This window comes from Typopeltis vanoorti, chromosome 2 (assembly GCF_054136105.1).
Source record: "Typopeltis vanoorti isolate ZY-2024b chromosome 2, IOZ_Tvanoo_1.0, whole genome shotgun sequence".
Taxonomy (NCBI): domain Eukaryota; kingdom Metazoa; phylum Arthropoda; class Arachnida; order Uropygi; family Thelyphonidae; genus Typopeltis; species Typopeltis vanoorti.
In genome coordinates, this window is record NC_143550.1 from 7,626,680 (window position 1) to 7,654,675 (window position 27,996).

The 27,996-nt window shown below is 34.6% G+C and overlaps 1 protein-coding gene across 1 annotated transcript; it reads left to right on the forward strand.

The window, feature by feature from the left end:
* Nucleotides 1-829: 829 nt before the first annotated feature.
* On the forward strand, nt 830-27,935 carry LOC150108804 (uncharacterized). Its single transcript, XM_090403366.1, has 3 exons — nt 830-945; nt 1,125-1,417; nt 25,431-27,935. Exons 2-3 carry the CDS (start codon nt 1,379-1,381, stop codon nt 27,711-27,713), a joined length of 2,322 nt encoding a protein of 773 aa, XP_090259492.1. The 5' UTR covers nt 830-945; nt 1,125-1,378; the 3' UTR covers nt 27,714-27,935.
* Nucleotides 27,936-27,996: the final 61 nt, after the last annotated feature.

Below are 27,996 nucleotides of genomic sequence, written 5' to 3' on the forward strand. Positions count from 1 at the left end.
ACGCGTTTATAAAATGTATATAATACTAAGTATATAGTAAGAGATGGACAGCATTTCCGAACTTTATTTTTACTTTTTTTACGCTCTGACAACGAACACGTCATCTTGCTGTTTTGCTTTATAATCTGATGCAACAGAAACAGTTTTTTTTTTTTTTCAAGTAGGCTCACTTTCATCGATCCCAACTCTCTCTCTCTTTCTCTCTCTCTCTCTCTTTTTTCTCAGAACTTTCATGAAAAATTTGCAGCAGCCCAAGAAAAATATTTGCTACTTTCATCCCCAGTTTATTTATTTATTTCTCTCTTTTAAAATGTAGGTTTTAGTACTTGAATTAAAAGCTAAAAATAAAGATATGTATGTATTTATATTACTTCCCATTAATGATACGTGGAATAGACTAAGAACAGCAGTCTTGTTATAAGAAGACAGAAGTTAAAGCAAGTAATCAAACAAACAAACAAAAAAAAATGCTATTCGTTTGTACCAATAGTGAATAATTATTTTATGTTAGGACGATTGCGATTTTTTCAAATACCGTAAAGATCTAGCAGTCATTTTTGAACATTATTTCCAAAACGGAAAATGGGTTTTTATCACCCACCCAGATATGCACCAGTCGAGGAGAAGAATGACAATTCCAGATAATTTTTGACTTCTGTTCCGCAACAGCAGGAAGAAGTTTCACGTGATCTTTCACAGCCACAAAACCATATCTGAACGGAAGTGAACATGATGTAATGTAGAAGGCAAAGTGATTTGCGCAGCGTTTTTTACATTTTGGCAGGCTATCAAACATTCCGAAACATAAGAAAGAGTTTTGCATTTATTACTGGGATTAATGGACGAAGTTTATTAGCTTAATGTTTTAATATAAGAAAATTATATTTGTGCATGTTTTTAATTTGGGGAAATAGGTCTATATTTTCTTTTAATTCTGCTAATCTGGTAAGTAGAACAGGCCTCTTTACTAAGATACTTGCGACAGCTGATAATTTTATTTTTATTTATTTATTTTCTTTTATTATTGCCTCACTGTTTTGTATAGTTTGGCTGAAATTTTATATGTGTGTCATAACGTAGCACTATGACGAACAACTTCATTCCACTGAGTTGTTCTTTCGTAGGCAAAAACGATGACGGAACCTAGGAATAGACATGCATCGCGACCTATATCTTCTTGAATCAAGGATGATTGATGCGCCGTTTATATATGAGAGGAACCATCACCACGGCTGCCTAATGTTGGATTGCGCTAGGGTTGTCTCAGACAACCCTACTTCAAGACAAGAGCGAGAACCTTTCTATTGTGACTTGTTGCTATTTGTTTGAAACATAGATACTGGATTTCACTTTTTTTTTATCAAGTAGGAACCTCAGAATGGTTTCTTGCAGCAGGCTTGGAATAACAGTCACTTTAGTGAGTATCATATTTTTAAAAATTTGTTCTTTAATTTAGAACACCTCAAATGTCTGTAAATTTAGTATGCATTTCTCTCTATATATATTTTTAAAAGATATGTGCAGTATATAATATTTTTCAACATTTACAGTATATTTACTGTAAATATTGAAATTTACGGTATTTACTATACCTCACCACCGGCAGATAATTGTTACACAAAAAGAAGGGCGACGTACCTATTTATATAAATTATTTTGGTAGACTTCGTCGCACTGTATATTCGCTGCTAGTTGATATTTTATTAGTAAATGCCATTGCAGAATTAGTAGATAACTTTATCGAAAATGCTAAATATAACAGATGCTGTGTGTGAGGGTAACAGGCACCGCTGCTGAAATCAGACTTGCTCTCTTATAGCTGGCAACCAAATCAGAGGACTCATCTATTACTCGTAAATCTCACACAAGTAGAAACCGGACAGACAAATTAGAAACGAATCCTGAACGGGAAAAAGGAGAAGATACACAAACGAACGAACAAGGAAACAAAAAAGATACAACCAAAACATCGAAATTGCAGCATAGAACGTTAGAGAAATAGTACATAAAGATGAAAAATTAGAGAAAATACTAAAACCGTATGCTATAAAAATGGCTCTCATAACAGAAACAAGAAAGACAAAAGAAAAAAAAAAGATTAAACAACTAAATGATTATATTGAACTATACAGTGGAGTAAAGAAATCTGAAAGAGCAAAAGCTGGACTCGCACTAATGATATCTAAAGATTGGAAGGATAAAATAATTAGTTATAAGATTAATAATACAAAGAGCAAACATGAAAATATTCCGTGTTTGTTTATCACTAAAGAAAATAATTCAGGAAAATTTTATTGACAATTTCATGAAATAATTCACAACAAAACAAAAACGACTACTTACTTATATTAGGTCATCTAAATGCACGAATTAGTAATAAATCAATAAAAGACACCAATAGGAGGGGGCACACCAAAATGCGAATGGACTAAGATTAATTGATTTTGCCCTATTCAGTAATTTGAAAATATCAAATTCCTTTTACAAGCATGGGAAACAAGAGGCTTAAATCTGTAATTGATGACATAATAGGCAATAAAAAAAATAATCAGACTAATAACAGATATCAGAGTTTACATAAGTTTATATTTAGATACAATGATTATGAAATATTGGAAAACATATCAATACCTCCAAAATGACTGAAGATGAAAACTGATTAAAAAAAAGCAATAGAAAATATGTCTAAAATGAAATTGTTACTGAAAGAAAAATATTAGAAACGTGTATCATAAAAATTAGAAGATAATTTACTAGACATATAGGTAAATGAAGATACTGACAAGAGTGGAAGAATATATGTAACATAATAAAGAAAGCAGTCAACCAGAGCCCAGGGTAAAAATGGAAAAGGAACACCAGAAACTGGAACAAATATATAGAGAAAAATAGAAAAATAAAGCTTACAAAAATGGTTATCTTCTGATTCAGTTGAAAATGAACTAAATTCAAAAGAAAGAATGCCATAGATAATATGGCAATTAGAATCTTATATCGAGAAGACTGGAATAGTTATGTAAAAGAACTAGAAACAGAGTTAAAAAGAACCCAATCATCGACATATAAAATCTTGAATTACATGAATAAAGAAAGTAAAGAACAAATTAATATAGATATTACTTCTCTTCAACTAATGAGTGCCCATTTTGCTCAAAGCTATAAACCTGGTGTATGTAACATTGAGTTCGCTACTATCTCTTCACTGAATGAAGAAACTCAGGTGTATGAAGAGGAGTTATAGGGCTGTTGCACAAACTGAATAACAGTTCAGCAATAGGGACTAAAGGGATATCGGTACGGGTGCTACAAGTATTCAGATGAACTGGCTATTCCTTTGACCAGGCGATATAATTTGAATCTCAGAACAGGGAAGATTCCGCAGGAATGAAAAGAATGTATGGTAATCTCATTGCACAAGGATGGTGCAAAGACCGATTCATCCAACTATCGATCAGTTAGTATCTCAGGAGTGGTGCAAAGATTTTACAAAAAAATGGTCAGGGCTCGCATTTAGAAATGGGTTGACAGTAAATCTTTACTTTGCAATGAACAGCATGGGTTTACTAAAGGAAGGTCATGTTTTAGCAACTTTCTCACATTCTATAATAATGTTACCATTGAACTATACAAGAGGAATGGATACACCACGATACTTTTGGATTTTGCTAAGGCTTTTGACAGAATACGGCATGGGTGGAAGGCTGTTGCATAAATTGGACGGTTGACTGACATAAAGAGGATGGTTGACTGACAGTTATCAAAAAGTCGTATATGTGAGTCTGCAAGATTTAAGGTAACTAGTTGTGTACCACAAGAATCAATTCTTAGTCCACTGTTATTCAGTCTGTACATTAATGATATTGGGAAGGATTTGACATGTGATATACAGCTATTTGCTGATGATGCAAAGATAGGTAGGGTAATCAGGAATGCTGCTGATATGCAGTACTTGTAGAATGATTTTAAATAGGCTGGAATTGTAGGCATTGGAATATGGATGTCAGTTCAATGTCAGTAAATGCAAAGTCATGCACTTTGGCGTGATTAAATATCCAATGTCGTATTATATTGGTGGGATTATGCTAGAAGAAACTGATGAGGCTAGGGATCTTGGAGTGTTAATAGATAGCAAGTTGAAGTTCAGGGGCCATGCAGCAAAGATTGCAAATACAACTCAAAAGATAATTGCAATACTAAAACGAACTTTTGCATGTAAAGAAAATGATGTCATTTTGCATCTTTACAAGGCTTTGATAAGACCTCACTTTGACTACTGTGCGCAGGTTTGGTCTTCTGATTTCCATTGTGATTCTGATACAGTGGAGAAATTACAAAGGAGAGTGTTAAAATGATGTCAGGATTTTTGAATACAGAGTGAGAATTTTTAGACTGTAGACACTAGCAAACAAGAGAAAGACGGATGATATAATTGAGACTTACAATTACAAACTTCTGAAAGGGCATACATGATTTCAATTGATGGAATTTTTTATTTTATGGAGGGTGGGGAAAGGACAAAAGGACATGCTTAGAAGCTGAGAATGAATACCTCTAAGAAGGGGTGAGGGCTAAATTTTCCTCTCATCAGTTGGTGCGTGAGTGGAATGGATTGCCATTGGATGTTGTGTGTACAAACAGTGTGAATGTATTCAAGAATAAGAATGATGGTCGGCGTGTGTGTAGTATGTGGTCTCCTTCGATGAGTTCCTGGAAGTATCTCTTGTTAATAATATCACAAGTAAAGAAGAATGCAATAATTATTAAGAAAATTTATGGAAAATCTACGATTTCAGTAATCCTATCGTAATAAGTAACAAATTAGAAACCACAACATCAGATGAATTAGCTGAAATTTTAAAGAAAATGAAAAAAAAAAAAAAAAAGACACCTGGAAATGATGGAGTAAATATGGAACTAATTCAATGGGTGAATAATTGAAAGTGCACAATAGACTGTTAAACCATTAAATAAAATTTTGTAATCAGGAACAATTCTAGACGACTTGAAGAAATAATTTATTTTTTGCCTATTTTCAAGGGGAATTATTAAAAATGAAAATATCAAATTATAGAGGAATAAGTACTTTGAATTCCGGATACAAAATATATACAATATCGAAAAGAAAATAAACAACTAAATAGAAAAAAATACCGAGAAATTATATACCTAGTTTAATCCTTTATCAAAGTGTGAGCAAACAAGTTTGAACCTGAGCTATTTTCAGGACTGGGACAGCTCGTATATAGAAGCTTATGACTTTACATCACTTGCCTTAGTATCCCATAATGCAAAATACATATCCTTACGGGATAAATGATTAAGTTGGATAAAGGATTAAACCAAGTATATAATTTCTTGGAATCTTTAATTTTTAGTATAACCAAGTGGAAAAAATTCCAATAAATAGAAGAAAAAAAAAACATTTAGTAATAGAACAAAATGAATTTAGAATGGATCGCTTAAGTATTGATTCAGGCTTGACTTAAAAACATTTTATCGTAAAACAAACAGAATTAATCCTACATACTCGTCTTCTGTTCAGCGATTATGAAAAACCTTATTATCTAGTAAAAGAAGGAATATTACTTAAAATTGAGATCTCCACAATTAATAAAAGCAGTCGGCAATATCTATGAAAATAATGCTACCACCGTGAAAACCAACGACACCTCTGCAGAATGGAGAAAAATAAATAGAAGCGGAAGATGGGAATGTACATTTCTTATTATATGTAGATGATTAAATCTTAATTGCTAATACCGAAAATGGACTAGAGTTAGCCCATACAACTTCGATATATCCAATCGTTTTGTAACAATTTGGTAACAATCGTTTGGTAACGATTATTACCAAATATGGCATGAGAATATATTCTAAAAAAAAAATAAATAAATAAAATATATATATATATATATATATATATATATATATATATATATATATATATATATATATATATATATATATATATATATATATATATATATATATATATATATATATATATATATATATATATGGTATTTAAAATGAAGGGAACCAGTGAGAAGAAATATTATTCTAAAGAACAAACCAATTGAACAAGTTTATAATTTTAATTATCTTGGTTGTAATATAAGCTACTTTGAAGAAGCAGATTCAAAACATAAAACTGATATATTCACCAAATCATAGATGTGATGAATGACATCTTTAAACCAAATTTAATACAAAGAAATGCACGATTAAGAATATTTGATGATTTTGCTAAACCAGTTAGATTATATGGAAGTGAAACATGGACGATGAAAAAATTACCCAACAGGGAATGACATCAGCAAGATACAGCAAACTAAATGAAATAGAAACACAGAAATTTTAAAAGAAATATGCCAAGAGTCAACTTTACGAACGATGATTATAGAAACAAATGGAATCGACATTTGAACAAAATGTGAACGTTTATCTCTCAAGAATATTAAAATATAAACCAATATAAAAAAACAGCAGCAGAGAAAAGACCCTTAAAGAGACGATGTGAGGGCAGAACAAGCCATTAGGTCTTATACCGTGAAAGGAAGAAGAATAAGATATCAATTTAAAGAAATCTGCGTACAGAACCTTGTAATAAAAGTATTTTATCAAGTGCATTTCAGACCTTTATTCACCAAATAATCAAATTCTTGGATGACCTACTAATATTAATACATGGTAAATATGAAAGTGGCACATACAGCCCTTTCCTGAATATAGCAATGGTTAGGTTCCTAGAAGGTGGGAAGTTTCACTTCAGTAGTGAAGTTGGATGATAGCGAAGATTACTAATGGGCCATGAATCCTTAGTTGCATCATCATTAATGAATCATATTAGTGCAAATAAACAGGAATTTCCCTGTACTTCATTCTTTAGCTATTAGTATTGTGCATGCAGTCCCTTATTTAATTGCTTATTTATTTGTTTTACATGGTATGTACACGGATACGTAAAATTATTTCAAGATATTCGTTTCTAAATGAGTGACGAAGTTTGTTTTTAAAGTAATTTAATTCATTTTTGAAAAAAAAAAAATTTTTTTTCATTTTCAAATGAATTTTATTTCTTGAAAATCATAAATTGTCATCTTGGCGTAATTTATTTCCTAACAAATTAGGAAATAACCAAATTTCCCCTTTTATTTATTTTTTATTTATGAGATATTCAATTCAGATCGGGTCTTTTTTTGTTAAAGTTCTTAGGAAAATTAACAAAAATATCAGAGTAAAGACATAAAGTTAACAATAGAAGGAATCAAGGAAAAGAAGTGCAGATTGTTTTCTTTAAACTGAGATCCAGTCTTAAATCATCACGCTTCACTTCTGACTAATATTAAAATCATGTCAATTATCTACATTCTTAAAAATGTGTTAGTTTAGGCATGATGGATTCTACAATTTTTTTTTAAAACTGTAATAACATAATTTTATTTATCATCTTACAGAGTATTTACATATATACAATAAAGTATATTATTACATTTTCTATTCAGTACAAATGCAGAGGACAGTGATATTTTTAAATATAAATGCACGTATTTTTTTTTCAATATCAATATCATAGCTTATTATTATACAGTCTATTTACATATACACATTTTATTTTAATATTAGTATCTTCATTATTGTTATACACTTTACTGACTGTTTTGTTACATAATCTGCATTCTTTGATTATAAGGATTACGTGTAGATGAGTGAGGCATTTTAATCCCACCTACTTCGAAGCTTTTATGAAGAGATTGGGATTTTGCCTTCACTGTTTATGTTGTTGCTACTGTTTATGAATGGGATGCAGGCATTGGATGCTGGGCGATTTGTGATGTGTATATTAGTATTAATGGTATATTAACTTTGTTGGTATATTTTCCAGATTTTGTTTTTTAATATTCTGTAGTTATCTACGTGTTTTAAATTTCTTGGTAGGTTGTTGAGTTGCGTGGGTATCTGATGTGATCTCACAAAAGAACCGTATGAGTTGTTGAAGGGTGTGGGGATGTAGAGAGTTGTTGTAGGTCCTGTTATACGATATGTGCCTCTGTTGTTTCGATAGGTGATGTTAAAGTAATTCCTTGTTAATGTTATGTAGTGTTTCAGGTTTTTAATGCTCAGGATTCTGTGTGTCGCCATGTGCTGGTCGGATATTGGCTATTGCGTGGAAGGTGTTCAAATCACTGTCGACACCATTTTCCTGAGTAATATTTCTAATTTTGTTAGGAGGCTGTTTGATGTATTTGCATAGACTGTTATTCCGTATCTGAGTAGGGGTTCGCAGATACCGTGATATAGGAGTTTTTTTTTATGTTAGATGGAATAATAATAATAATAATAATAATAAAACGTTGATAACTCAATTATGCAAACGAAAAGAAACGAATGATAAATCACTATACTGGAATTTTTTTGTTTCCTCAAAAGTGGTGGTAAGGAGGAACATTTCCTTTCAGGATTTCCTCTCTGTTTTTGAAACCACTTAAGACATACACGTGAGTTTTAATAGATAAGAGACAACTCCTTGTCATTGAAAGGTAGAGCCATTTGGAGATAAGTGTATCTTGCTTTCTCAAGGAAACGCAATAATGCAGCATCGAGTATTATAATATGAATTTTGCGTTTAGTGCTGCAGTATATACGGATTCCATAAACGTAATTTGTTGGTTGGTTCTGAATACATTTTGTGCGTGTAAAATACCAGCTTTTCGTATTTTTCGAGCTTTATTTATTTTGGTGTATATGATTAATTATCTGAAAATTAATATGAATACAAAATGTGCGGTCTCATTTGCTTTCATTGTAAATTGTTAATATGCTTCCTTGATAGACCGCGCAGTTAGCCTAGTGGCTTTGCGCTTCGCAACCATGCCTGGGGAAGGAGTGTCCCAGGTTCGATTCCCGTTGTAGACGTGAGGAATTTGAGGATCTTCCTCAGGCATAGTCAAGTTAGCCGGTCTTGGGCGCGGTCAGTAGGGTTTTTTCCGCCAGTTTATCTGGCGTTTTTCATCCCGCAAACAGGCAAACCGGCCCTATGAACATACGCCTCTACAGTCAAAAATATATCCCCCCCCCCCCAGCGGCAGACCAGGCGACGGGTCGGTTGGGAGTAGTACTAACAAGAAGTCGCATCTAAAGTAACACGCGGACACTGCATGGGAAGCGGGAATAACGCGTAGTAGAAGAAGAAGAATATGCTTCCTTGACACTATCTTACTTATGTAAGTAAAGTGGATATATATTAATTAATTTCTGAATTAAATATTTAATTAACAGTTAATAAAACGCGAGTTCTTATAATTGAACACACACACACACACACACTTCCCGCTAACAACTTCTTACACATTACTTTAATATAGTGGTTTCCAAACTGTGTTAAGCAGCACCGTGGCACCACAGCGAACTATTATTATTATGTACACTGGTTTCCATTAATTAAGGAACAAAGAGAAAAATAAGAATAACTTAAAAACTGCATGTAGAATTTTTATTCAATTTGGTAAAAAGCACATCATATTAGATGTGAAAGAAACACCCACAAAAATTGCAAATGAATAGTATAATTGAGTAACAAATGAGTAAATGCAGACTGCTAAAAAAACAAGACGTGTCAAAATGAGATTGTCAAAGTCCCTCAGTAAGGAATGTGCTCACTCCTCGCAGCGATGTTTCATACTGTTTATGAAGTGTCCAGCAGCTCAGTTGGTAATAGCAATTCTTGCCCTTGCAAAGCGCTCCTGCAGGTTTTAGGAGAGGGGGAGTTTAGAGCAGCAACACTTCTACCTAGAGCATCTCAGGCATGCTCAATAGAATTAAGGGCAGAGAACCTAGCTGACCAGTCCATACGTACGATCGTCTCTAACTGAAGATACTGGTTCATGATTTTTTGCTCGATGAGGAGGAGCATTATTGTTTTGTAGGATAAATGTCTCCTCCGTTGCACTCGCATGCGGACGAACATGCACTCCAGAACTTTGTCTATAAGTTGTAGCATTCATGTTTCCGCTAGGAAGCACATACAGGTGAGTGCGATCACCCAACAAGGTACGTCCCTAAACCATTACACTACCCTCACGGATATTAGAGGGATCATAACGTGTCCCTAGTTCTCTCTAGCTCAGAGCACGCCTAATATCGCTTTTATTGAGCAAATCGGGACTCCTCTGTCAGTAATACCGATCCCTATTGGTCTTTTGTCCGGTTGACGTGGAGCATGGCCCACTTCAAATGTTCTCTCCTGTGCGTGAGGAATAGGGGGCACGCAGACTACGGGTCGCCTAGCATACAGACCACATTTGTGAAGCCTTCTGCGCACATTGCCATCAGATACCAATATTTCCGAAGCCAAAGCGAGCTGTTTCAGGATAGCACTCCTGTTTCGGCGAGCAGATATCGGTCGCTCACTGCGATTGTATCTTGTGGCGTTTCTTCATTGTAACTCCGGAATGTTGTTCAATAGTCTGTGAACCATGGAACTACTCACATTCAACCGTCCTTCAGACAGTTATCTCCATCTTACTTTGGCTTGTCCGTAGTCGTGCAATGGCCCTCAACCTGAATCCATCGGTTAAGTGATGCTTTGCATCCATATCCAAGAATTTTGCTGTCATGATATGTCTTGTTCTCACTTCACATCTGAAATGGAAAACTACTATTAAACGCCAGCTTTTATGCTCTGGCTCATTTGCATATATCGGTGTCGGTGACAGCGCCACTCATTTGTATACGATAACCAGGCGGTGTCACTTTTTAAATAATCTATCTGACTCATGTTTTTTTCTCTTTTTCCCTTTAATGAGTTCCTCGTTCCTTAATTTATGGAAAACAGTGCATTACTTTTTTAAAACTGATACTGAGTGTTTAGGACATAAATACTTAGTAAAGTTGTTTGAACCTAACTACTTAATAAACGGAACTATCAGGTATTTATTTCGGCCTAAGGACACCGTGGAAAATTACTGAGACGCGAAGGGCGCCTTGAAACTAGTAGGTTTGGACACCTCTGCTTTAATATAATATAAGCATTCCAATCACCTCATATTTTCTTTACTGTGATTTATGAACAAATTAATAAGAGAAATTTCCTACCAGACGATTGGCAAAGTTGTTTCTTAAGTTATACATGTCTTCGGTTTCATTATATTGTAATTCATATGAGCAGTGGTAAAGTTTCATTAGGATTTAAATGAAAGAAAAAATAAACTACATGTTTGTTCTGCCACATACATTTATTAAATACAAATAATTACATAAAAGTATATTAATATGCTTAATATCGGAATATTTACATGCTAGGTTAACATATCAGTATATTAAGCTTAATAAGTTTATAAGAACAGAGTATGTTACCGTAGCAGTAACATACTCTGTTCTTATAATTCTATAAGAACAGAGTATGTTTTTATAGAATTATATAGATTATTATTATAGAATCATATTCTCATAGAATTATTATAGACTCATACTCTCAATATTCGGCGATGAATTCAAAATTGAATTCATCGCCGAATTCAAAAGCCTTCGACACCACAGAACACAATGCAGTTTTACAGGCACTACTAGAACAAGACATCGATCCAGTCTGCATCAATCTAATCAAAGAAATTAACACTGGTAGCTCTACGCAAATAACCTTATTCGACGACCGTATAACTATCACCATAAACCGAGGTATGCGACAAGGAGATGGCATATTACCAAACCTTTTTACGTGTATTCTGGAAAGCACTTAAAAAAATGACTTAAAAGGTGGCATAAACCTCGATGAAGAGCTGCTCCAAATACTAATGTTTACAGACGACATAATACTTATAGCTGAAGACCCTCCTCAACTTGAAACAATGCTTCGTTAAGTGCATATGCCTGTAATAATAATAATAATAATAATAATAATAATAATAATAATAATAATAATAATAATAAAAGGACTAAAAATTCACCCTGACAAAACCAAACCAAATGGATGAGAAATAAATACTGCTAGACCCACACTATTCAACTAAATGATTTCACCATAGAAAGTGTAGAATCCTACACATACCTTAGACAAACTATAAACATAAACAACGATATTTCTGAAGAAATATCTAAAAGAAAAAGATCTGCACGGACTTCGTTTAACCGTATCAAATCCATAGTCACAGATCCCAAGCTAAATATTGAAATAAGAGCTCGCATGTTCAACCACTTTGTTCTCCTATCTTTAACCTACGCCCCCGAAACCTGGAGCACCACACACAAAAAGAAGAACTTAGTCTTCAAACCATCCAGCATATTATGGAAAGAAGAATCTTAGGGTTAAGTTAAAAAGACCACACCATAAAAACAACTTTCAGAATATTAACCGGTGTAAAAGAAGTAGCGAAAACCATATAGGACAACAAGGCACAGTGGGCAGGCATATTGCAAGACTCAACAACAGGTGGACCTACCGTGTCACAAACTGGCATCCAAGATCAACCAAGAGAAAACCCGGAAGACCTCCAACTAGACGGGAAGATCCTCTTAACAAAGTGACAGGAAACAAATGGAGAAGAATGGCCAAAGATCGCCATCGCTATAAACTTTGCGACCTAAGTACGAGATCCCCCGAATGGAACAACAAGTCCATTCAGGTAATACCTATACGTTTCATATACATATAGTAAGTACAATAACCTTATCAGTATATTAAATGTTTATTTTATTCACATCTTTCGAAGCCAATGTTTGGCTTATATGAAGATGTTTCATGTCCCATTCGAGTACTAATATTTTTTTTTTTTTTTTTTTTTGTATGTGGCTACTTTTGTATCAGGCATCGTTAATGCTGGGTATTGAGTATAAGGACTAAGCTCTCTTTAGGACAGCCTATGAAGTTAGGCTCTTTATGTTGTACGGAAGCTTATTTAATAAATCTGGTATACAGAATTGACGGATTGCTCTTCTATATGCATTATTATAATTACTGTAATGTATATTATAAGTTGAGGTCTGATTTGATATGGAACTGTTACTTTTTCGATATTTTCTGGAAAAGTAGTATTTTAGCATGATAGTGTAATGTCTCTGAGGTTTGGTTTAATAATAATAATAATAATAATAATAATAATAATAATGTATGTTTTTTTAAAAATTAACAGTTTATTATGTCTCATAAATTACATACAGTACATATACAGATTCCAATTAATATCATTGCAATATGCGTAATATTCAATTGATATAACAGAATAATTCATGTGTAATTAGCGATGAAAATACGACAATAATAATCTACTATTGTAGTTTGCAGTTACACAAAGAACTATGATTGCATGTTAAAGTTTAATTTTTTTTTCAAAGTTTGACAAAATATGATCATACTGAGTATGTACAATTAACACACCTTATTTTCTGTTTAGGTCACAGTAAATAATAATAATTCAGTACAATCAATACATTTTTTCTATTCGGTATAAAAATTCCGTACACAGTGTTGAGCACATTAATTTCTTTTTATGAATATAAATATACATATTTTTTCCATATCAATAACATAATTTATTATTATACACCGTTTTTACATATATACAATTAAGGTCATTGTTATTTTCCATTTTTGTTACTACAAAAACTCAGTATACAAATTACTGAGCACATTAATTTTTGATAAATAATATGATAAGATTTTAACTCCATTGAGGTTTGATAATAATTAATATTAACCGGATGATACATCAAAATTTTTAATGTTCATGCATACGTACTATTTGTAATGTACGCATGCGCACATATGTACACCAGTACATATATTGTTATGTCGTTAAATTTTCCTTAAATCTCGTTTACTTTAATTATAAGCTTGCCTCTCTATAATTACTATTAGAGTTCTTCCTATCTCACTGACTTAAATCTCTATCACTACCTATGTTCTTACTCTATATGGGAGGCAAACTAAACTACTCTGGCCGATCTTTAGATTGTACACATGCTTATTCCAGTTAGTAAAGATTAATCCTTAACAAAGAAAGAATCCTTTGATCGAGCTTTCTGGGGCAGTTCCTTTTCGGATCTTGGCAAAATTTATTTTTTCCGCTGCGCCAGCCAATATTCCTATAATAGAAGACTCTTATTCAGGGGAACTTTTCCAGACTTTAAAAGCACATTTGTGAACAATTTAGTACCCTCACTCATTAAACTAAACACCCTGCTAAGTTATATAATCCTTGTTTGCAGTCGTGACCTCTATCACAACATATTATACTATCTTTTCTCTTTCGCCCGCTATGGTTCAGATTTTATGAGTTTTAGTTTTGGTTCATATTATAGGCAACACACAGATATACAAGAAACATCGTATTTATTGGGAATCTTAAATCATTTACAGCTAATCATATCTCACATTCAACTAAGTCAATGCTATATTTTATCAAACTATGTGAAACCAACTGACATTCTAACACATGAAAATAAACACTTTCTTTTAAGTTGTCATTAAACACACATATTATACACCAATTAGATCCAACTACTATTCTGCTTAGAAGATTAGTTACAATTTAATTAGTTACAATTCATTTCCGGTCTAAAGGAAACTATCTGCTATTGAACAAATACTTAAAGTTCTCTAATTCAGACCACACTTGATTATTACTTTATGAACTTCCTCTTCTTATCTAACGGGGAACAAATATCAAAATCACTACATTACCATGTCCGCGATAGGATCTTCAGATCGGTCTGGTTCTACTTTCTTTGTCCTGGCACGACACGTGAATTCCACACGCTTGCTTCTACGTGGTGGGAATTTAGCTGGTCGTCCTTTCAAACATCTGCTCTGCTCCTGGCATTATGTCCACGACATTCTGGTTCTGCTTTCGATGCTTCCTGGCGTTCTGCCGTAGGAACGTGGGATACGTCCATGATTCATCTAGACGAAATCTCCAGCGAAAGAGCGTGGGAAGCACATGGCGATACCTTGCGCTTAGTGCCGTCCGAAACTTCGATCATCGAGGTCCGACATCGGACTAACGTCTCGAATCCATTCGAGATCTGCCGGTCCGCGGGAGGGAACGAAAAAACTGGAACAACTGAGCGCGAGGGAGGGGTGCAAACTCTTTTTATTCTCCCTTCTATTATACAAAATACCTTATAAGAATTATTCTTTATACGAATTGTCTACATGAATTTCGGGGGGGGGGGTAAGGTCTGTAATTCTACATAAAGAGGTAATATTCTAACATTATTTACAGCAGACATTTCATCCATTCTACTCGAGTACAAGCTGTTTTTCTTGTCTATTGCTTTAGACTTGTAACGTCCTGAATGAATAAATTCCTTTCATAAATGTTTCATTCAGGATGTAACAATATGGGCATAGATTACATGCATAATAGGGTAATAATGATGTAAGGAACGGAAATGATATATCTATGAAAATAAATATATTTTTTATTTATATATTTTTCAGTAAGAGGATGATGAGGCAAAGTAATCCACTGATTTCAAATCCAGCGTTAACTTTTCTGAAGCCAGTGGGATTATTGATTAACTAAACTTTCTCTCTTTCTTTTTTGTTAGCATTTGCTACTGTGGTTACTATGTTTTATGTGGGAATTGTTGCAGTTTTAAGTGTGCTGATACAATTTCCATAGGTCTGCTTTTAATGTTCTTTAACTGTTCCGATGTTTTACATTATACGGAAGATGTTGAGTAATGTGAGTATAAGACGCTCCGTCACTCGGCGGCTGCATACAAATTATTACAACACCTGGTTGTGTAGAGCAGTGCTTCCCAAACTTCTGGATGTCAGGGGCCCCCTGACATCCAGAAATTTTTGCAAAAATTAAAATATTTCACGGCCCCCCTCGAAAAAAAATCGTAATAGAGAGATATATTATTATAATATTTATTGTATTTATATTCAATACAAAACATACACAGTGAATATTATATGCAAAAATCAAATGCATTTATTACATTTTTTGCCTCTTACCGTTTGGTTCTGAAGACGATGCGGGCTGTTCTGGTAAAATATGAAATACTGTCCTCTTTTTTTTTTTTTTTTGAGTCTGTTTCTGCTTCTTCTGATTGTTCGCGGGAATTTTTTTTTTATTTTTTATCAGCCACTTATCCATCTCAGGGTTAAATTTTTTAACGTAGAATAGATCAAATAATATCACCGCTTACCGATACTGGCACACCACAGACTGATAACATGAAATTAGTGAATATTACCTGAATAAGGGAATCCCCGGATCAGGAATATTTTTCACTTTTGTGACTTTTCTCAAACTATTGTTATTGTAATTAATAACAATAGTTTTTAGTTAGATACTGTGTTTGCCCATGCAACATATGGTTTTGTTTCAGTCTATACAGCATAGTTTCTGTATGAATGTGATTCATTAATTAGTGTGTTTTTATCCCAGTTGTCTCTAATTGCACTATTTGTTGAGAAATATATTACACAGACTCCTCATACCTTATTCACTGGCATAATAAAAGTACTTGTTTTTATTGCCTCTGCAGTATAGTGGTTGTTAAGGAGGGCGCGTTGTTTACCACTGCAAGGAGTTACTATCTCCCCACATGAACTTGTTTAAGCTTTTTTTCATGTGTGAAGTATATGCGAAACTTTTATTGGTAACAGAAAACTAGCTCGGATGACAGTGATAATATAAAACGAATTTTTAAATGTATATAAAGTCAATATCAACAGTCCCTGATTACGAACGCGTGATCAAAGGGACAGGAAGATTTGGAGCTTCCCTGGAGAGCATTCGAAGTAAATACAATTAACCACTGATTTGAAATTAAACATATGAATAAGCAATATTTACTAATATTCATTAAGCGCCGAAATACGCAGGAAGCAAAGTTTGTGAACCAACACCAATGTGTGAATTTTTGCATTAAAATATAAAAAATAACAAAAAAGAAATAATAAATAATAAAAGTTAAATACGTTTCTTTTAAAATAAAAAAATCTACTTAGTCTTAAAACATTTTAAATTTGCTTTCATTATTTCACGGCCCCCCCCCCTCAACAAAACCTATAGCCCCCAAGGGGGCCACGACCCACAGTTTGGGAAGCGCTGGTGTAGAGGATTGTGTTCGGTCTTGTTTTGCAATATGTTCATCTGTTCACAAAATCCTGAGTATAAAGAATCTAAGACGCTACGTACGTAGCGTCTTAAATTCTTTATACTCAGGATTTTGTGTTTTGCCATTATGGGTTCTGCTATTTCCTGTGTACTGGGTCTCCAAAGCACCGTTGAAACGATTGATTCTTCAGTGAAGTTTTTCTAAATTAAATAAGTGACTGTTTGCTGTTCTTTGGTAGACAGTTATACCGTACCTTAGTATTGTTTTACAAATTCCATGATATATGAATATTTTTTTACGTTGGTTGGCATCATATCTTTTGCTTGGAAGAATTTGGCAGCAATAGTGCGTAGTTTATCATGAAAGTATTCTATATGTGTAGTCAATCTAAGATGGTTGTCAATGTATCAACCGGAGTATTTATTATTATTATTACATTACACCTCCAGGAAGTCCAAAGACTCATTGAGGGAGGGCATCTACTCTACAACCCTAAGTCTCACTACTCCACCAACCTTCATCACCTAACACCAACGCCATCTACCGCTGACTACCACTTTCACAGACAATCACAAACATCCATTCCCATTTAGCGTGTGTTACCGGTGTGATTTCGGAACAGTGGGAGCTTCCATGGTTAATGCAATAGTATATGTGACTACATATCGTTAGGGTGTAGTGTGCATGGTTCTTTAGGTTCTTTATGATTAGCATTTGCGTTTTGGTGTTGTTAACTATAACTGAATTGTGGCAGAAATAGCCAGTTATATTGTTTAGGTCTAGTGTGCTGTTGAGAGTTCGGTGTTCATGTCTGTGTGTACTGTTCTTAGAGCTTTGTAATCTGCATATTGATATTGACTTTATGGCCAAGTTTTCAAAGTCATTTTTGTATATGTTGAACAGTGTGGATGATAATACTGCTCCTTGCTGGACTGCGTACTGTATCTGTATTCCCTGACTGCGATATGTGCATTGTTTTGTTATTTGTGTTTTGTCTGCGAGATAATTCCAAAACCAGGTCTGTAATGTCCCTCTTATTCCGACTGAGTATATTGTGGTGAGTAGTATTTCATGGTCAAGTGTATCAAAAACTTTGGTAAGATCAAGAAGTATGAGAATAGCAAATTTGTTTTTATCAAGAGCTTTATTTAGCTCGTTTGTAATGTCTTCTAATAATATGGGTGTGTTTTTCGTTTTCTGGAAACCATGCTTCTTTTGTGAGATGATATTATATTTCTGTAAGTAGTTTTGTAGTCAGAGATTATTATTATTATTATTATTATTACATGACATTCTCCAGGGAGTCCAAAGACTCATCGAGGAAGGGTACCTACTCCACAACTCTCCATCTCCACCACTCAATCCAACTACAATGAACCGCTCTACTTTCATCATCTACACCAACGCCATCTACGGCCGGTCACCACCACTAGTATTTTCACAGCCAATCACAAACATCCATGCCCACGGCGGGATTCGAACCCGCAGCCTTTTGGCTGGAGAGTGGATATGCTAACCACTCGGCCAACCAGGCTGGCGATGACAGGCAAATTAGCTACAGGTCTGTAATTGGTCTGTAATTCTGAATGTCATTTCATTTTATTTGTTTTTAAATAGGTGTAATTATCGTTTATTTTGTTGGGAATAGCGCTAGTGTTGAGCATCATGTTCACAAGTTTCAGAAATACAGGATTTAGTTGTTTAAAATGTATTAGTCTGATTTTGTCAATTCTTGGACTCGTCTTTCTCTTTAATTCTGTGTGTGTGTGTGTGTGTGTGTGTGTGTGTGTGTGTGTGTGTGTGTGTGTGTGTGTGTGTGTGTGTGTGTGTGTGTGTGTGTGTGTGTGTGTGTGTGTGTGTGTGTGTGTGTGTGTGTGTGTGTGTGTGTGTGTGTGTGTGTGCGTGTGTGTGTGTGAGAGAGAGAGAGAGAGAGAGAGAGAGAGAGAGAGAGCTGACTACTTGATTACAGAGGGTGGAAGGCATACAAAAAAGAACAATTTACTGAACAGGTCTCAAAGTAAGTTTCGTTCATATGTTCTGAAAATGTCAACAGCAGTATCGCAGTTTGTCGAAACCATTCAATGGTATTTGTCCGATGATGGCTGGTGCCAGCTAAGAGATCAGCTATGGATCTAGAGTGTTACCTTTAATTTAGAGAGGATTAAGGTGAGAGTGAGAGCCTCCGTAGCTCAGTCGGTATAGACGAAATCCTTTGTTCGGAAAGACCTGGACTCGATTCCCGTCGATGACGTGAAGAACCTTTATCTGGTCTCTTTCGACTAAAAATGAGTTATCCGGTCTCATACGGAGGTAGAGGGTGTTTAAAGTTTATTTTTACTCTGGATTTAGAGAAAGATGTTGAAAGTTTATTTTTCACTTGGTTAGACTATAATAAATTTAGTTTAATCCTTTATCCAAGTGTGAGCAAACAAAGTTTGCGCCTGAAAGTATCTTCAGGACTGGGGTAAGGCGATACAACACCAGGGCACTCCTTGCAAAGACTTGTGAGTCCTGGTGTTGTACCACCTTACCCCAGTCCTGAAGATACTTTCAGGCGCAAACTTTGTTTGCTCACACTTGGATAAAGGAGGTAGAGGGTTTTTCAACCTGAAACTCGGGTTTTTCGTTCCTCAGAACAGGCAAACGGGTCCTGTGAACACACATGGCTACAGTCATGAATACTTAGGGCAATATGTAGAAGAGATAGGGACCTCACCACATGTCGTTACGCCCGTAGTTAACCATGAGTAACATCATGGTAGTCAACCTCCAAAATAGGAGGCGCCACATTAATGGAATGGAAGGTGAGAGTGATGAATTGTTAGTTTGAGGGTCACACTTTTTCTTCTCTCGTTTTTGAAATGGACTGAATATAGGCTTACTGCATTGGGACAGAGAGCAGCTGAGTATAAAAGAGTGTAGAAACGATATAGGTGCTACTTTACCATAAGTTTATAACCTTCCTTGGGTGGAATCACATAAAAAGATCCGTGGTTGGTTGCTTATCCATAACGATTTTATGTAAGTTAGTACTGTTGAACATGCTCATTATTGTTGTTATATGACTATCTGTATGTAAAATATAAAAAATGCTAATAATATTATATAAATATTTTAAAAAAATGGAAATTAATTAGAGGGAAAAGTTGAGTTGTAAATATTCCGAAACTGTCCTATATGAAGAGGGGGGGATTAATATTAAGAGTATGGTTGACCAGAGTAATGATTACTCAGTGTACGGATCGATTTTTTTTCTCCAGCACTCAGTCGGTACAGACTTGTGAAGATGACATCAAGATACTGGATTTCATCTTAACATCTTCACAATAGATAGCTGACCTCCATGTTTGTCAATGGTAAGCAACCGTTAGTAGGAAAAAAGTTGGAAAAAAATCCCACGAATAGGTAAGTCGTAGGATTTACAGGTTTTCCGCCTTAATATATATCTCTTGTGGAAGGCTGAAATAATAATAATAATAATAATAATAATAATAATAATAATAATAATAATAATAATAATAATAATAATTTTCTATTTATTTTTATTTTTATTTTTTAATAATAATAATTTTATTATTATTCACATATAATATTTGCAATACGTACTTGCACACTGATATGCATACAGGTATTTACACGTACTGCTAACATATTATTTTTAAATAATGATAATTTCTTTTTTTTTTGTATACAAGTACATTCTGTATATATCCATAGACATTTACATTACATATAATTTTTTTTAAATTTTATTATATCTCAGATAAATTCATACATACATGCATACATACAATAATAACAATAATAATTTTTTTTCACGTTTAAACATTTTATTATGTCTCAGATAAATTACATACATAGATAAAGTAATAATTATAACACATTACAATTATGAATAACAGATACTTGCAAGTCAATACTTTTTTTAAATAATAATAATAATAATAATTTTTTTCTGTATAATGTATTATATTCTTTCTTTGGGAGACATTTCTGATTTCTTCCTCGAAGCTTAGCAGAGCTTATCTGAGGAAGATAATAGATGATATATGGCGCTGGTTTCATGGTTATGTTTCTATATTGCTTGGAAGCCAGGTGTTGATTTTACTGTTTGTTGGTACATGCTTGGAATACTTCAACTACTATTACAGTTTAACTTTTTTTTTTTTTGCAAGTAGGGTTGGATTTAGGCATGGTGTGTTTGTTTCTTTGTGTTCTTGTAGTGATGGGTTTTGAGAGGGGGGGGGTTGTCATAGGTTGTGGGGGGGAAGAGAGAGAAACAGGAATTGCTCTAATTTTCATTCTCACTATAATATTCATATAGCGCCTGTTTCAGCTCTCTGTATGTTCCTAGGTTTCTGTCGTCGAACGGCAGTTTGTTTATCATGTCAGGCACGTAGAAATTTTGGGTGGCTTTGTCGTGGTGATTGTTGTACTTATATGTTATGTAGTTTGTTGACTGTGGTCTTGTTATGTGATATATTGTTCTGGTTACTCTATAGGTTTGGCTGAGGTAATGTTTTAACATGACTGTGTAGTGGCATAAGTGTTTCACATTAAATATTTTGTGTTGTGTCCGTGCTTCCTGCATAAGAGTGGGCTGTTCCCAGAATATCAGTTTTACCATTTTATCTTGCAACCACTGTAGCCTGTTAAGTCTGTAGTCTGCGCAGAATGCGTATGATGTGATTGCATATCTTAAAATGTTTTCACATAATGCTTTATAGATTAGTATTTTTATGTAGGTTGGGGCAATGTCTTTTAATCTGTATAGTTTGCTTGCTATTATCCTAAGCTTGGTAGTTTGTATAGATATTCCAACTTTGATCAGCATCGAAGTGAAGTCCGAGATAGCGTGTTGTTTTTGCCTGTGTGATGGTCGTGGTTATAGGTTCTGCGCTTTGTGTATAGGACGATAAATGTCAGATAGTGAGATATTTAGTTTCTATGGGCAGGGTTTGGGTTTTTTTTTTGGAATATCATTAGTTTTGTTTTTCCAGGGTTTATATATATGCCGTTTTCGGTTAACCAGTTAGTGATTTGATTGATGTCGTATTGCATATTTGTGTAAGCGATATTTGCATTGTTGTGAATGGATACTATGGTGACGTTTGCGTACTGGAAGATTTCACTTTTTAGTGGGAGTTGGCTTATGTCGTGTGTGTATATGTTAAATAGAATGGGAGATAGGACAGCTCCTTGCGGTACTCCACAGGTTACATGTACCTCTTTGCTGTATGCTGATCCTATACGTGTGGTGTGCTTTCTGTTTTTCATGTATGCATTAAACCACTGGAGTAGACGACCTCCAATTCCGATATGCGTCAGTTTCGTTAACAAGGTTTTGTCTGTTAGTGTCAAATGCTTTTGTTAGGTCAATGAATACCACAAATATTATTCTGTTTTTATCCAATGCAGCGTTTATTAGGCCTGTGAAATCTTCCAGGAGCGTTGCTGTTCCTTTATTTTTTTGAAAGCCATATTGTGTTTTGGGTATGATTTGAAAATTTTCAACGTATGTGGAGAGTTTGTGATGTACGATGCACTCCATGATTTGGTTGATTAGAGACAAAGTGGTGATGGATCTGTAATTACTTATAATGTTTTTTTTCATGTTTGTGAATGGGCGTGATTAATTCAGTCTTTAGTGTTTCAGATATGTGTCCCGTTTCGAAGATTTTATTTAACGGTTTTTGTATAACTGGAAGGAGGTTGGTTGAGTGTTTCATGATGTCTTTTGGTCTGATTCCGTCTATCCCCCAGTCCTTTATTAGGGTTAATTTGTTGAATTGCTAGTGATAGTTCTTCTTTTGTTACTATGGGGAACCACATCGACTGGGTTGCTCGTGGACCTAGTGGAGAAGGTTCGTTTGTGTGAGGAAAGGTGGTTTCTTGTAGTTTTTGGACAGAGTTCACGAAGTGCTGATTAAAGTTGTTTGCCAACTGTTTGAGGGATTTGGGGTCGCAGGCAAAGCTATGTTTTATTGTTTCTGAGGCAGTGGTTCTGTGTATATTGTCCAGCATTTTATTAATCAGGTGCCAGGTTACCTTTATGTCATTCTGAGCTGTTGTGAATTTGTTGCTGTAATAGTTTATTTTTGCCGTTCTAATCTGTGTTGTTAAAAGATTCCGTTTTCTTTTGTATTCAGCTTTTAAAGCGATATTGTTCTTAAGTTGTTACCATTGGGCGTCTTTTCTTTGTATGTCTGTTAATATGTTGCCTTATCCATGGATTTTGTTTCGTTTGGGGGGGTATTTTTATTTTTGTAAATGCTTTGTTATATATTTTGTTAAATGCAAGTTTAAGATTATTATATACAGCTTCAGCAGAGTCTAAATATGCTATCTGCGTCCAGTCTGTTTTTCTGATTTCAACGTTTACTATTGGTTCGTTTAGAATGCTGTAATACTGTTTTGTAGTCTCAGTGAGTTTTATGGGTTCTGGTTCAGTGTATAACTGTAATACTGTGAAATAATGGTCTGCCAGTTTGCATGTTATGACTATTTCAGTCGCCCGTAATAATAATAATAATTATTATTATTATTTATTTATTTAATTTTTTTTTAATTTTTAATTTTTTTTTATCTTAGATGAGATGAGATGTATTTTCTCAGTTTTCATTCTCGAAGCTTATTTGTGAGCTTATCTGAGGATAAGCTCACAAATGAGGAATAATAATAATAATAATAATAATAATAAATGCCACAATGCCACCTCCTCTTTTGTTTGGTCTACATAAGTTGTAGATCTGGTAACTATTATTGCTGTGTGTATAAATTTCTGTGTCGTTTATGTCAACTTCGGTCAGTATTAGTACATCTATGTTTGCTAAGGTGTAGTTGAGCAGTGTTATCAATGCAAGCCAGTGTTTCTTTATACTTCTGATGTTTGTGTGTATGACAGTGAAGTCCGTATTGGTAGAAATGTTGTCTGACCATCTCTTCAAAGAGTGAAACACTTTGAAATTTATATTTTCTGACTGGATATGTTCGCCTAGATTTGAGATCACCATTATATGGTTTTAAAAATAATTTTAAATCTTGTTCTTAAGGATGGGGAGAGTTAAGGTATTATATTGATAAACTGCGTAGATCACATTCTCTTGCAATTATATAAACTCGAGTGTATTCATTCTGTCTCATAAATATATGTGAATTGTTAGTCCACAGGAACTTGTAGTTTCTCTCTGTTTTTGTTTTCCTTGCCTGGTATACAAGATGTTTAGAGTATGGAGTCCAGTGTTCAGATATATAGGTTGGTGTTGGGAGTTTCTTGTCAGTTAGGATCGATATTTTCGGCTTTGTTTTCATGCTAGCTACTAGAATGCGGTCTCCCAGATTTCTGCTAGTAAAACGAGTGATGATTGGTGGTGGTTTCTCTCTTTGTTTTTTCTGTGGGCTTCGGTTAATTGAGGTGATGTCGGTGGTTGTTGTCTAAGTTATCTGTAATTTTAGTATCAGGAAGGGGCATACCTTGCTGTGTGTCATTGCTTTTGCTTTTGCTTGGTGTCTGTTCTTTGTTCTTCATTTTCTCACTGCATTGTGGACAGCGCCATTCGATACGTCTCGCAGACCCCTTTGCTTTCTGTGTGATTTATAAGATCCCGGAGCTCTGGTAACGTAGTCTTCGATCACAGCCGGAGCAATGCGGCCAGTCTCCTTCGTCGCTTAATGGCTTGGTACACTTGTTACAGGACATTGTGATCAGTGACCTTCGATGTTTCGGTGACGTTTGGACTTTCTCCCCCTGAGCAACTGTAGCGTGTGTGTTACAGTGCTGTCCGATTTCGACGAATTATACATCTCTATCTTCAGCATGACACGTAGAATTACCTTGCAACAAAATTTTGCCTCTTCACACTTGAAGTGTGAAGAGGCAAAACACAAACTCTATTCAAAGTTCCAGAAGCTTTATTGTAGCAAATGCCAATTAATTTAAATAATAATAATAACAGTAATAATGATGATGATGTAAACTATTAGCTAGCTCCAAGAAATTCTTGTTAGCTAGTTCCAAGAAAATGCCGTAGTTTAGATACTATTGCTAGAACACAATGAATCACGACTGCATTTCTGTTTTACAAAAAAATGCTTGATCTTGTTAATGCCGTTGAATGTTGGAATGCTCAGATGACGAGTTTCATTATTTCATATTCATCTGTGACATGAATTTAACTTCAGCAAATTGTCTTTCTAATGAAATATTTTTTAATATGAAAATGAACTTGTTTTTAAATGGTAATTACTGAAATTATCTAGAGTTTTTATAGAAAAAAGAGAAAATTAATGATATTATAGAAAGATTATACTATATTATAGCAACGATGTTTCACCTTTTTTTAAATTTTTCCTTTTAGGTAGTCTGCTTGATTATAATATCTGGACATTTAACGATTTGCGCTATCACCAGTGACCAGTCATGCGAAAGACATTTCGAGGAAGAAAGAGTTAAAGTGGAATCCTGTATTTGCAAGGAGACAAAGGTCACATGTAGTCTTCTCTATCAGTCGCGAGGCATAGTCGATAAAATACCAACTTCATTACAATTTTTTAATCTAACTATTAGTTATAAGGCGATGAAACCAGCCATAAATGCATCCCTGTACTACTGTTTACACGTTGAAAGTGTGAAAATACAGAAGCACAATCAACAAAAAGAAGTAAACCTCACACGGTATGACACCTTTGACTGGAACACAGCGACTGAACAAAGTTTATATTTAATTAAAAATTTGGATATTGATATTCGTTTTAGAGTTAATTATCCACTTGCTGGAATAGCCCGTGATAGAGCAACATCCTCCCTGGTTGACGAGGAACACTCAACATGCAGGTGGGATATCGAAGTTGTTCCCATTTCTTTAGGTGGTCTGTTTCTCAAAAACGATGACGTAACTAATGCTGAAAAAGGATTAAATCAGTTAATACAAATGTGGAGTCCCGAAATCAAGGAAGCACATATACCCAGATTAATTATGGATGTTGATGACAGAGTCAAAGGTGTTGATCAAAATATGTTCAAGCTGATATCTGGTTTACAGATCAAGAACCTCTCGATTTCTAATCTGGGATGGAGCAAAATTGAAAACGACATTCTACCTGTTAATAACGCAACCACTAAAATTGAATTCACAAGAGGTAACTTAAATAGTATAAATCCAAAAGCTTTTGCAACATTAAGAAAACTAAATATTTTGAATCTGTCTGGAAATAAGCTTTCGAACATTCCAGAAGCTGTGATGAGGATTCCAGAGCTATATCAGTTAGATCTAACATACAATTCACCGACGGATCCTTTTCACTATGTTCGTAGCGACTTCATATCAAATTGCTCTATCCTTTTATTGAGCAATACGCCAATTAAATATGTTAATCAAAATTCATTTCGAAACTTCCCAACGCTGACAGTGTTGCGTATGCAAAACTGCAGTCTGTCAAACATATCAGATGATGCTTTTATTCCGCTTTCCGAACTGAGAGACCTGGATTTATCCGACAACTTGATAACGTGGCTGTCCAATGGCACGTTTCTCGGACTGGAGACTCTCGAAGTGCTAAATCTTAATGACAACAAATTATCATCTGTTTCTCAAAGCAATCCTTTTTCTATTCTTCTTAATCTTCGAAAACTTTATTTAAACCACAACAGTATTCTAAATCTCTCTCCTCACCTCTTGAATAATTTGCCATTAAATTATCTTTCCTTGGAAAGAAATAAAATCGCCACGTGGCATGATGGTCTATTTAGTCAACTACGCAATCTGAGTAGTTTAAATCTCGCGCACAATCAGATCAGTAGTGTGGACAGTTTCATGATTAAAGACCTGAACGGTATTCAGGAATTGAATTTAGAATATAATCCTTTCAACTGCTCCTCTTGTAGCTTACTCGAATTCAAAACCTGGATGGAGAATCAGTCCTATCAAGAAGCGTATTTATGTGAATTCCCGAAATCTTTGAAAGGAGTTCCCATTATGAAAGTTAAACTCGCAGTGGATTTTTGTGTTGAAATTCCCATTAATTTCGTTCTTATCTTAGGAATGCCAATAATGTGCGTTGTTCTTTTATTTATTTTAATTGTATATTTAGGGGTACGTTACCGCTGGTATTTCCGTTACTTTATCTTTCTATTTAGGTTAAGGGTGAGACGATTTAGAGAGATCAGCACGGCGAACAACTTCCAGTATGATGCTTTTATTTCTTACAACGCTGCCGACAGACCGTGGGTGGTGAAGAACCTTGTTCCCAGACTGGAAGGCCCAGATATGGGTTTGCGCCTTTGCATTCACGACAGAGATTTTATTGGAGGCGTTGAAATAACTACGAACATCATCGAATGTATAGACGAAAGCAGGAAAGTGATCCTCATTCTCTCAGAACACTTTCTACGTAGCCAGTGGTGCATTCTGGAAATGCATCTCGCTCAGTACTGTCTCTTCGAAAAGAAGAGGGACGCACTAGTATTAGTGAAACTCAGTCATTTGCCTCCAGAACTCATCAATAAGAAACTGAAATATTTATTAAGGACACGCACGTATATTGAATGGCCACACGAAGAAGAGGGGAAGTTTGTTTTCTGGATGAAAATGAAAAAAGCACTTTTATTTTATGAGCACGAAAGACTGAATAGCGCGCTATAAGTGTTGCTTGTTTTAATTTAATGATATTTATGCTTTTTCCCTATATACATCACCCACGAAAGAGGCTGCAAATCCTATACACATGCTGTGTGAGTAAGGTTATCTCATTAACTTAAAAAGAGCCAAATTTATTATGGTAGTTGTTGATTCTATAAATGCATGTTTTATCAACAGTTAGTTGATGTTGACCTTTACGATCCAATAAACACCTGCTACTAACAAAGGTACGCGAACTTACCCATTTATTAGTAATCATCAATAAAAATTTTGAAACAGCTATTGT